The sequence below is a fragment of the Phocoena sinus genome, chromosome 13 (genome assembly GCF_008692025.1).
Source record: "Phocoena sinus isolate mPhoSin1 chromosome 13, mPhoSin1.pri, whole genome shotgun sequence".
NCBI lineage: Eukaryota > Metazoa > Chordata > Mammalia > Artiodactyla > Phocoenidae > Phocoena > Phocoena sinus.
In genome coordinates this window covers 45,469,163-45,482,340 of record NC_045775.1, presented here as the reverse complement: position 1 = coordinate 45,482,340, position 13,178 = coordinate 45,469,163, and the positions used below count along the sequence as shown (strand labels likewise).

At 38.9% G+C, this 13,178-nt stretch overlaps 2 protein-coding genes across 2 annotated transcripts in view; one reads left to right on the top strand and one right to left on the bottom strand.

The window, feature by feature from the left end:
* Nucleotides 1–13,178, bottom strand: part of ACYP2 (acylphosphatase 2) — a 165,162-nt gene that overhangs the window by 14,258 nt on the left and 137,726 nt on the right. The window lies entirely within an intron of this gene.
* TSPYL6 (TSPY like 6) overlaps nt 1–13,178 on the top strand; it is a 35,298-nt gene that overhangs the window by 11,740 nt on the left and 10,380 nt on the right. The window contains 1 exon segment of the mRNA XM_032653306.1: nt 144–470. Coding sequence (XP_032509197.1) covers nt 144–470 — 327 coding nt within the window.

Here is a 13,178-nt window from a genome sequence, read left to right as displayed (position 1 = left end):
TAAACATATAAAGCTGTGAGGATTGTGTTTTGCTTTTTTCTTTTTCTCCTTGATGCTGTTTCCTTGATTTTTATAAAGGAAATTATTGGACAGGGATATGGAGATTTATTTATAGAGTTTTGTTTTACAACCGACTTTGCTAGATACCTGTTCCATTACAGAGAGACACCCATCGTTCTGAGGTCACAAAAACGTGTATCTACAGGGCAGCCGTCTCCGTGGCCGCCGTCCTGACCCGGGCCTTGAACAACCGGACGGAGAACTCTCAGCCGCCACCGCCAGGCAAGGGCAGCTGCGGGCTGGATGCTCCGCTGAGCGCGGCGTGGGCGCTGCGGGCACCCACCCGGCTGCAGCCTCCAGCGAGCGTGGTGCTGATGGAGCGCCGCGGGCAGCGCTTTGCTGCGGCTGCTGGAGGAACTGGGGCCTCGGCTCTCCCAGGCCCGCCAGCCTCGTGGAAGCCAAGCCGAGAGGTGCCTGCACTGACTTTAAAGACGAACTCACAAAGCTGTCCCTGACAGTCACTTTGAAATAATTTGTGCGGAATTGAATCAAAAGAATAGTTCGAAGGTAGAATGGAGAGGCAGCTAATGACCCAAGTACCACTGATCAAGCAGGAGATTTCATAGGTGGAAAATCAGAAAAATTAAATGTTAATGGAAGACTGTTGGGCTGCATTTTAAAGGGATCGTCTGTGACAGAGCTTACTGCACTTACATGTTAACCCTGAAGATGGGGGCTTTCAGAATACCTTTAAATATCTAACAGGAAATCAAATAGTGAAACTCTTCTTCATGGAGATGTCTCAGGGAAATGGCTTATCTTTTTGAACTTCCCAGGGTTAAAAAAAAAATTATTTTTCCATTCTTGTTTTCCCCTAGGAGGGTGTTTTATCTTTAAATGTAAGCATGTGACTCAGTTCATAGGGAGGTTCAAGATAGGAGGTAAGAAGGCCATTTCAGCTTATAAGTGGTGTCACCCTGATAACAAATTTAAATTGTATATGCTCGTAGGATGACTTAAAACTGTTGTATTTTTCATAAAAAAATCTAATTTATTAACAGCTGGATTAATCTTAGACAAATAAAAGGACATCATCTGTATATCCAAGTTACCTGTCTAGTGGGAGGTGACAAAGTGAAAGAGGGAAGGATTAGGGGCTAAAAGGGAGAAGAAAGAAAAGGATTTAATGGAAAAAGTTGACAGATGTAATGATTCCCCCTCTTCTAAGGTAAAATTCTACATAATTTTAATATTGCATTTTAAAATTGCTTGATTTCTCTGAAGCGATTAATAAAATGATTAAAGAATGTGTAGTACTAGAATCAGAATGCAGTTTAATTAATTACATCTCCCTCTTTTGAATTGAAAGCTACTTATATAGTAAACGACTGTTATATTTAGTTTTCCAAATGACTTGCAGATGAGGCCATTCAAACTAGGCATGTAAATCTAAACTCACCAGAGTGGTATGTTTACATTTGAATAGAATTAGAGGCCTGAAGTCTCAGAAGTTATAACCATGAAGCTAAAGCCAGAAGATGGGTCCTGCTGTGGAAGAAACCAGACTCCCCGACACTGGGTCTAGAAAGTACTATTTGATCTGGCAGTCATCCAGATGAGGACTTATGTTTGGGAGCCTCTTCGAATCACACACCATTTCCTGCTATAGCTAAACTTACATCAAAGAAAGAAAGAAACTAGCTAGCAGCTTCCTATAGAATCCTATGAGGCATCATTACATTGGTGGAGATGCCAGTGGTCTTCAGTGGTCTAGGAAATTGATATTAAAAGCTTTCTCTGAAGTGATCAAGTTCAGGGGAACAAATGTATTACTAACCAAATTCATAGATCAATTTAGAAAAATACAATACCATGTATTCATTTATATTGGGTGCTCTATTTGTCAAGTATATCATCCATCTGTACGAGAATTTTCCAATTGGGGAAGCACGCTAATGAGACAGAATTACAATAGATTGTTCTTTCTCCAGTTTAGGCATATTGTGGCCTAGAAAATATATAATGATAAAACCTTCTTCCCTAGAAAACACTGAAATGGTGGTATCGATCGCCTTTAAAAAACTCTACACCACCCACCATTTTTCACTTACCACATCACTGCCTCACACAGGTTTATGAGGCTGTGGTTTTCTTTACAGTTACTTTGTTCCTGTCCTGAGGATACTCTCCGATTATACTGAAACATATTCCAGTACGTCCTTGTTTTTAGGGCAGAGACAAGGAAAAACCCATCACTTATCATATCATGTACACAAACCCCATCTTAAGGCAGTTTGCTTTGAAAGAGGCGATTTTACGTGTTTCAATTTTAGAAGGCAACATTTCTGATATTTTCCCTTAGATTTAGGAAAGGTAAAGGAAGTGAAGGCTGTTCTACCCAGTGGCTACTGGAGTAGTAGGTGACTGCAGGAATGCCCCCTCCCACAGAGAGAATTAGCCAGAATGGGAATGTGTTAAAGGATCATAATGTTCTCCATGGCGATCAAGCAATAAGAATCTCATGGCAACATATAGCCGATGTTCTAATTAGGGAATGTTCCCATTACTGTGGTTGCTACCCTCAAACCTAGAGACTTAAACAATATTTATCCTGCTTACAAGTCTACAATGTGGACAGAGCTTAGCGGGGAGAACTCATCCCTGCCATGCATGCTATAGAGGGTGGCTCGAAGCCTGAGGAATGGAATAACTGGATGGCTCAGTCACTCAGAGGTGTGGCAGGTGATCCTGGGAAAACTCAGTCACCTGGGGTTGTGAACAGCTGAGGCTCCTCAGACAACTCTCTCCATGCCTATGTGCTCTTTCCAGCATGGTGGCTTCAGGGTAGCTAGACTTCTTACACATCTGTCAGCTCAAGGGCCCAAAGTCACAGGGTCCAAGAGAACGAGCCAGCCAGGCGGAAGAGGACTGTCTATTCTAACCTAGTCTTGGAAGACTCTCAGGGTCAGGTCCACTGCATTCTATCTGCTAAAAGCCAGTCACTAAAATTGGTCCTTATTCAGGGGGATGGGAATTAGACCCCGCTTTTAGTGAGAGGAGTGTCAAAGAATTTGTGGACTTGTTTTAAAATCACAATATATAGTTGAAAAATTATAGGAGAATATACCATTTATTTATTTACACATTCATTCAACAAATACTTATTGACTGTTACCATACACTAAATAAGCATTGCTTTTTAACCTTTTAAAAAAGATTTTAGATATTCTAGCTCAAGACAACTCCCATTTGGACATGATTTTATGTATTGAGAAGGTTTGGTTTTATTTTAGGCCCATCATATAAAAGTACTCAAATCAGCATAAAATATCAGATGATGACAAATCATCCATTGGGAGAGTATAATCTGAACAGCACAAATGGGTTTTTATTAGAACTTATTAAAAGCCTGAGATAATGGAAGTATAAATCCTCATTTGATACACATATTCTGGAAAAGGTGAACAAATTTGTGTAAAAGCACATCATCTTTCCTACCAGCTTTATACTTTTAGTGACTGACATATAAGAAAAGTTTTCCTTTCCTTCCAAAATATTTCCAGTTGCCAGTGTGTGAAAGGATTGATCGGATAGACAAAAGGTTATCAGACACCTCCAAATCACTAAATCCAAAGCATCATATATTTTTTTCCCCTCAAAATAGTTTTACTTGGCATTTCTCCTCTCCACCTAGGCTTCTAGGACACCACCTTTTGTCTTCCTCCTACGTCTCCAGGGGTTCCTTCTCAGTGGGGGTTCCTCTTACTGTGTTCAGTCCTTACTTTGGTGATCTCTAGGTTTCTGCTCCTAATCTCCTCTCTTAATCTCTATCTACTCTTTGAATGATTTCATCTAAACCTAGACTTAGCATGAAAGTTCCAGATTCATATAATCCACTGTCCACTGAATCTCCCCACTTGATTGTACCGTATCTACCTCCACCCACACCCTATACCCCCTTCCCACTCACACCTCCCTCGTCCAATGTGCTCTTCCTCCTGCATTCTGAAATTTGACAGAATCTAGAGAGTCTCTGACACTCAGCATCCGTGCACAATCAACCATAATGTCCCATTGATTCTAAAAATCTTTCATCTCTTTTGCATCCTCATTGTCCTTGATTTACATCAGCCTCTTGTCCGTTTGCCAGGAATATAGGTCAAGACTGGCTCTGAGGCCATTTCTTAGCAAATACAATGAAAATATTTGAGACCTTTGCCTTCTATCCATAGTATTTGGCCCTGGACATCTCCTATTGATGGATCTCAGTGGGGGGTGTTGGTCAGGAATAGAAAATTATAAATCACAATGTTTGCATTTTATCTTCACAATAGTTGAAGTTTACCTTAAAATAGCCACAGAAGATGAAGTGGCAAATGCCAGCCACTGAGCACATAGTTATTAGATATCTATTCTGTAACCTGGGCTACAAAGACAAATATGGCATGGTCCCTGCCTCCGATGAACTCAGAATTTAGTGGGAAAAGCAAATGATTACAATTCCGCACGATAACTGCAATGATTAAGGAATGTGTGAGGTGTTGTATGAGTAGAGGAGGGCGTTCTCATTGTCTTCATTGCGTATGCCTGAAAGGCAGTGGAGAAGGGAGTGACGCCCTGCCTAAGAAGGTAGAGTAGGGCTTCTAGAAGATGTAAAAATGCTATCTTACCAAAATCTTAAGAGATGATAGCTCTGGATCCTGATGTTGGGGATTTGGGGAATTCTGCCAGCTGTTTTCTCAAGTTACCTACTTGATTCCCAATCTCCACATCTCTAAAATGAAAAGTCTGGTTTAAATAAGAGGTTGCCAATTTTTTTCTATAAAGGGCCAGATAATAAATATTTCAGGCTTTGTGGTCAGTATAGTCTGTCACAACTATTCAGCTCTGCTGTTGTAGTGCAAAAGCAGCCACAGACAATATGTAAACCGATGGACCTGGCTATATTACAATACGACTCTAATTACAAAAACAGGCAGTGGGCTGTATTTGGCCCTTGGGATGTAGTTTGCCAAAGCCTGATCTAAACAATCTCCAAGATGCCTTCCAGATTTACCAATCCATTGGTTTATGAAAAAGCAGTTCTCAAATACTTGATATACTTTATGTTGGTTTTTAGTTTACTCTTGTTGTGGCTGGTTAGCTCAGTAAATGGGAACATGGAATTTAAAATGATAAGATTTGGGGTTTGATTCACTGTGGGTCAGTTAGCTTCTCTGTTCCATGACCACAAACCACACCACAGACTTCAACAAATCCATGCTCCTGCTTGGAGCCAGGTAAAGCTGTGTGACTGGACAAATGTCATCCTTTCCTGCTTCTAACAATACAACCCCTGCACTTGCTCCCCTAATGATGGTGCAGCAGCATGCTCTTTACGTGTGTTCCAACATCACTGAGTTCATTTCAAAAGAGCAACGTATGGTACTTTCCTGGTGGTGCAGTGGTTGAGAATCCTCCCGCCAATGTAGGGTTCGATCTCTGGTCCGGGAAGATCCCACATGCCACGGAGCAACTCGTGAGCCACAACTACTGAGCCTATGCGCCACAACTACTGAAGCCCGCGTGCCTAGAGCCCATGCTCCACAACAAGAGAAGCCACCGCAATGAGAGACCCTTGCACCACAACGAAGAGTAGCCCCTGCTCGCCACAACTAGAGAAAGCCCACGTGCAGCAACAAGGACCAACAAGGACCAAGGACCAACAAGGACCAACCAACGCAGCCAAAAAAAAAAAAGAGCAGCTTATTTTTAAGAAAACCTGTCAATATGACAGCAGGCATTGGGGAATCTATAGGTACACAGAAATGTCTCATCACCTTTTAATAAGCCAAATTGGGTTTTATGGCTACTAAGCAAAAGAATGATACAAAAGCATGCTGCTATGCTCATAAGCTAAAGCAGAATCAGCAAACTATATGACTCGAGTGCCAACAGTCCTCCCCGCTTTCCCTGTAGTAGACATTGTTAATCAATCCTAGCACTTTTCCCCACAGATCCTGCATCTGTTCTCATCATTCTTCCGAACACACTGAACCAGGAAGCGACACTAAGTTGACTGGCATTACTGTGCTAGATTTTCCATCCCTGCCACCGAGTTACTCTTACTTAAAAACATATACCTATAACATTGGATGCAGCAGCTATAAAATTCAACAGTACAAAAATGAAGATAATATAAATCTCATATGTAGATAGGAGCATAAATCGGTAAAAAACTTTTATAGAGAAAAACTTGGCACTGTTTATTAAAAGACTTAAAATGTGCGTACTAGTTGGATACTTGGGGCTTCATTGTATTATTCTACTTTCAGGTGTGTTTGAAACCTTCTATAATAAAAAGTTTTAAAAGTGTACCATGAAGATAAAAATACTAACAACGGTAGTTGATAAATGACATATTATTATATAAAAGTATAATCTAAATTAAGGGATAATACAGAACTGAAATAACTCAATGTTGCTTTATTGTAGAAAGTTTTGTGCCTATGATTATCTAGCATATAAAATTATAAAGCAAATTTCACTAGTGAAACCATTTTACCAATTTCTTAATATGCACACTGAAGGATTTATATGTAAAAGCTTATAAATGCGTTAAATATTTCTGCAAAAATAAATGAAAACTACTAAAAGTAGCTGCCTTCCAGGAGGGAGAAGAATATCTGGAGGGAGGGCAAGGAGGAAGGCTTATTTTTCACTGAATATCCTATTGTTCCTTTTGAATTTTTGTACATCTATCATGCATTGCCTAATTAGATAAATAAAATGTGATTCAGCCTCACACTGGTCAGATTGGCCATCATCAAAAAATCTATAAACAATAAATGCTGGAGAAGGTGTGGAGAAAAGGGAACACTCCTACAATGTTGGTGGAAATGTAAATTGGTACAACCATTATGGAGAATAGTATGGAGGTTCCTTAAAAAACTAAATATAGGGCTTCCCTGGTGGCGCAGTGGTTGAGAGTCCACCTGCCGATGCGGGGGACGCGGGTTCGTGCCCTGGTCCGGGAGGATCCCACATGCCGTGGAGCGGCTGGGCGCGTGAGCCATGGCCGCTGAGCCTGTGCGTCCGCAATGGGAGAGGCCACAACACTGAGAGGCCCGCGTACCGCAAAAAAAACCCCACAAAAAACTAAATATAGAAATACTATATGACCCAGCAATACCACTCCTGGGCATATATCCAGAGAAAACCATAATTCGAAAAGATACATGCACTTCAATGTTCATTGCAGCACTATTTACAATAGCCAAGACATGGAAGCAACCTAAATGTCAATCAGCAGAGAAATGGATAAAGAAGATGTGGTACATATATACAATGGAATATTACTCAACCATAAAAAAGAATGAAATAATGCCATTTGCAGCACACGGATGGACCTAGAGATTGTCATACTAAGTGAAGTAAGTCAGACAGAGAAAGACAAATACCATATGACATCGCTTACATGTGGAATCTAAAAAATTATGCTACAAATGAACTTATTTACAAAACAGAAATAGAGTCACAGATGTAGAAAACAGACTCATGGTTATGGAGGGAAAAGGGGGGATAAACTGGGAGACTGGGATTGATATATATACACTACTATATATAAAATAGATAACTAATAAGGACCTACTGTATAGAACAGGGAACTCTACTCAATTCTCTGTAATAACCTATATGGGAGAAGAATCTTAAAAAGCGTGGATATATGTATATGTATAACTTACTCACTTTGCTGTAGAGCAGAAACTAACACAACATTGTAAATCAACTATACTACAATAAAAATTATTTTTAAAAATGTGACAGTGATTCTACTCCTAAAAGTTTATCCTAAAGTATCACTGAGGATGTACGTAAAGATTTTGCCTCAAGGATGTACATTGTATTGTATGTAACAGGAAAATAGTTCAGGCAATTTAAATGTCCAATAATTGGGAACTGGTTAAATAAGTTACTGTATTTCCAGATAAAGGAATGATAGCTGTTAAAATTATGAAGATGAATTTTTACCAATAAAGACATTTTTAATATTGTATTAAGTTTTCTGGGGACTGCCCTGGTGGCACAGTGGTTAAGAATCCGCCTGCCAATGCAGGGAACACGGGTTTGAGCCCTGTTCCGCGAAGATCCCACATGCCATGGAGCAACTAAACCCGTGAGCCACCACAACTACTGAGCCCATGTGCCACAACTACCAAAGCCTGCGCGCCTAGAGCCCGTGCTCCGCAACAAGAGAAGCCACCGCAATGAGAAACCCGCGCACCACAACGAAGAGTAGCCCCTGCTCGCCACAACTAGAGAAAGCCCGTGTGCAGCAACAAAGACCCAACGCAGCCAAAAAATAAATAAATAAAAATTTAAAACATACATGGTATTAAGTTTTTTAAAAGCAAGTTGCAAAACGGTATAGTTTTGCAGTATATAGTATGACCTCAGTTTTGTAAAACAAAATATACTGACAGAAAAATATTTGAAAGACATAAAAAGTGGTAATAGTGGGTATCTCCTGAAATATGGGTAGTTTCCTTTCGTTTTTTCTTTGCTTGTTTTCAAATTATTTTCAAAATTCTCCAATAAATATGTATCAATTTAAAATTAATAAAAGATTATGAATGAGTTTGAAAGATGCCTAAGGGAATAAAACATTTCTTTTTTTTCTCTCCCCATGGGAAAGAACAATCTGAACACAGGTCGAAATATAAAACTTGGCTTTTGTGATCGAAGTCAAAGTCATTACAATGAATGTTGAAATTTTATTGGCAATTTCTCTTGCTGGGAGGTAATGACATCCAGAGTTAAATACTACGTAATATTTTACCAATGGTATAAGTCTTTTCAGTGGTTTAGTAACTCCAATGTGGTAATGCAAGAAGTGATTTTTCCCCCGTGTATAAATAAGTTTTATAATATTGAAAACTGTTAGACTAACATATTTATGAGGTGTTATTAACAAAGGAAAATAGTGGCTGAAATATCCAAACTAACAACATGGAGACACCAGACATTGTGAGTGGGAGATTCTTACAGATGAAAATGGATTACCGGGGCCATGGCTAGATGGTGAAGGGTCTTGTACAGCTTGCTAAGGATGTGGATTTTTTTCTAAAAAGATGAGAACCTAGCTGTATTTCTGAATGAATAATCAAGGTACACACAGAGGATGATTAGAGGGAGTAAATATTAAAAAGAGTATACCTAAGGCATTTATAATTTCTTTAAAGGAATCTCTCCTAACGGTAGAAAGGGCAAACATGTAAGCTATTTAAGCCAGCTTCAATTTTTTTCCAGAAAAAGATGTATGATACATAAATATAGAACCCATAGCAATTGCTGTGTAAACTACTATACTAAATATAGTTAGGGATATGCTTAATGTTGCATTTTATTGTTTGACTAAATATTAACTAATAAGAAATTACATTAAACTGGAACTTACTTTTTCCTTATAAATACTCTGTTAGGCAAACCAGGCAGGGCTTGGATGTTCATCATAAGACAGAACATGCTGACATTCCAAATTCTCCTAAATGGATTTCGCTTAATATGTTAGATTCTATAAATCTGCTTAATCATTTCTCAGAGCTTGGTATTCCTTAGGAGGAGGATTGTTAAAATACCTACAAAGCTGATCCATACTCTGAGAGCTATCAGTTTCTCCTAGTGAGAGCTAGTCCTCAGTTTCCTGTGGTTGGGAGTGTGACATAGTGAGATAACACGACAGATGAGATCCAACTAGTCAGATGTTACTGGAAAAGTACACTTGGATTCAGGTTCACATTAGTCTGGCTCTCTTTTAGAGAATATAGTTGAGCTCACACAATTCAAGGGCTTATCTGAAATTTAACTTGAATAAATACAAAAGAGCAGCCCCATCAGAGTCATCCAGTAGAGCTGGATCATTTTAACTCAAGGTCAAAATAAACTTTATTAGTGTATTTATTAAGAGCAAGCTTGTTTAGATGAGGTTTTTTTCTTCTTTCATACCTTATCTTGCATAGAACTTTAATATTAGGAAGCCTGAAACAGTCTAGAGAATTCAGAACCATCTCAGTTCAGGTTGCCATATTTTCTGTAACCGAGCCCTGTACCTCTTCTTGCAAACTGAAATAACATTGACGATGTAAAAATTATGCCCATAATGAGTAAGTTATTACCAAAATTTAATCAACACGATGTTTTCCTTTTCCTGTTCTGGGACAATAAAACTAAACACTATTACAAAGTGGTAAAAATATTTTTTAAAAGTAAAGACATTTGTGACTTTATTGCCTGTTTCTCAGGTTGCAACTGAATGCAGGTATTTTGGTTTAGCTAAAGGATATGGAAAGCGCCACCGATGATCTTTACTGTGGCAGCACAAACCTGCTGCTTTGATGACGTGATTCTCCTTTGTATCCATGTTAGAGAAACTGGTGTGGTCTCTGTCATGTTTTCTTTTCCTGCAAATACTGTGGCTCATAAAAAACAGTTTGACTCCTTATAGCTTTTCCTCCGTATGCTTCCTTTTATGTAACAACTTAGTTTAAAAAATTTGACATTTCAGTAATTTTCAACAAAAATGCTTAATTTTCCTAGATTTTACTTTTAGTTTCAGAGAACAATAGTTTTATAGTCTCAATATGATGCTGGTCTTTGTAAAGCTCAAGAGACAAAACCAGACACTCGTGCATGCTGCAGATCCTAGTTTTTATTCCAGAAATAACCTTTGTAACTATTGGCAGTACAGGTCTTCCCTCCCTCCCACCTTTGGCTGGGGATGGCAGAGGGGGCAGGAAGGTTGTTGGGATATATGCTCAGAAGTTTTCAGATATAAAGATTTAGAAATATTAACTAGTGACTTCAATGAGATTTTAAGTTCAAAATCAGTAATTACAAAATCCACAGATTCTATGCCTCCTGAGGGCTGGGTAGTTTCCTTTGGATTTTTTTTGGCATAAAAAGAGAACACACTATTAAATAATATGCAAGTAATTTTATTAGATCTTCTAAGGGTGCATTTAAAACACTGTGTGTTTAAATTATAGACAGGACATAAGATTTGGTAGTTTTCTACAGCATGCCCAAACAGAGGTGTTAAGGTATGCTCCCCACAGTTCATCATTTACTCAGAATTGATTTTGGACAGGCTCTAGTTTTATTAAGTTTGAATAGTCACAGTTTTGTCATAGTGTTGCTAGAACAGCAGCACAAAGATAAAAACAGCCGAAACAGCTTTGTTACAGGAAAGTCTACCTACCACAGCTCCAAACCTGGCTCCTTTCTAGGCTTCCTGCTTTCCTAACCTCAATTCTTTATTCTTTTCAGATGAAAACAAGCTGACCCCTGCTAAGCATCTTCTTATAAAAAGGCTCATGACAAATGCTATCTTTATAAAAGATTCCACAGTTGAAATGTGAAATGAGATTTTAGGGGCCCCTGCAGGATCCTGTGTTCTAGCATTGAAAATCTCTTGTGAGAAGAGCATCAAGAGGGACTTCCCTGGTGGTCCAGTGGGTAAGACTCCGTGCTCCCAAGGCAGGGGGCCTGGGTTCAATCCCTGGTCGGGGGTACTAGGTTCCGCATGCCGCAACTAAGATCCAGTGCAGCCAAAATAAATAAATAATTTTTTTTTTTTAAAAGAAAAGAAAAACATTAAGACTATTTTCTTCAATTGATTGATCAATTCATTCATTCATTCTGCATCAACAAATATTCACTGAGCATTTCTTATGTGCAAAGTAATATGAGTGATTCAAGAACGTGGAAAGTATAGTCTGAGGAATTTGCAGTCTTGAAGAAGCGTATAAAGTGTATTCACCAACAGTCTGCCTGTCAGAACTGGATTATTTATCTGACTCTTTCATCATACAGATGAGGGAATTATAGCAGAAAGGTGAAATGACCTGTCCAAACCACACTGCAAGACCACTGGCTGTGGAGCAAGCCACTTACCCATCACTCACTGGTAATCTTGGACAAATTAGTTAACCCACTGAGCTAAGCCAGACCTCAAAAGGCTGATCTGGGTTGAAAGGCTGGTGAGAAGGGGAACACAGACTTCCTTCAGGACTGCTTTCACTCACGTTTACTGCGTGACCCGGAAGCAGGAAGTGTGAAGCGTATGTACAAGATAAGGATGAAAGTGAGCTGATGCAGCTTCTCCATGTCTCCCTAGTTCCTCAGACCCTTGGCCAAAGTTCAGTGGTCAGTGCTGTCCCCAGGGAATCAAGAAACCTGTCAGGTCAAGGACTCCAGAGCCATCGGCCCATGGCCTTTCACGCACAGACTGCCACAGTTAGACACTTCCGTGTTCCATTTTTTATTGCTATTGGGGGCCTAGCATGGGCCAGCCTTGGCTTCTATACCTGCTAAACTTACCTATCAGTTCCCTTACCTATGATATTTAATAGTATATATACTCTGTAGGCTTACTCTAAGCCTTAGGCAAGATGGACTATGTAAAGTGCCTAGCATGGTGCCTGACCCACAGAAGGTGCTTCATAGATGGCTTTCTTAGTTGAGGAACTGACAGTAGGATTTAAGTTTCCTGACTCACCTAATATTCTTTTTAATACAGAAACGGCAACTGCCATTTAGTGGGTATTCGCTTTGTGCCAATAGAATGATACACTAAAGGGAGAGAGAAAACTGATTATTTGCAGAAAGCATTGCATGTATAAAAATCCTAAGAAATCTGTTTAAATTTATTAGCCCATGAGTTTATCCAAGTGACCGGGTTTATAATGAATTTACCATAATTAGGGGCTTTCTTTATCCTGGTAACCGCCAGCTCAATAACGTAATAAAAAGGAAAGAAATTCCATTCAAAAAAAAGGGGATGGATAAACTTAACAGAACTGCCCATTACAGTTATAAAGAAAATTATAAAGACTTATGAGCTATATGTAAATAAAACTATAAAGGTGTATTAGAATATATAAAGCAAGATGAACAAATTGAGATATATACAGTTATCATATAGGAAAATGAATTTCACCAAGTAAAATTTACTATTTGTTAAATATTAAAATTCTACACTAACAAAGAAACCACAAGTTATGTTGCTGATCTAGTTCCCAGGAAACCCTAAAACAAAGTATATTAATTAAATGATTAAAATACAGAAGTGTGGGACATACAGAAATAAATGTAATATATAACTATCATAAAATTAAGGAAAATAATATTTATTTAATAAC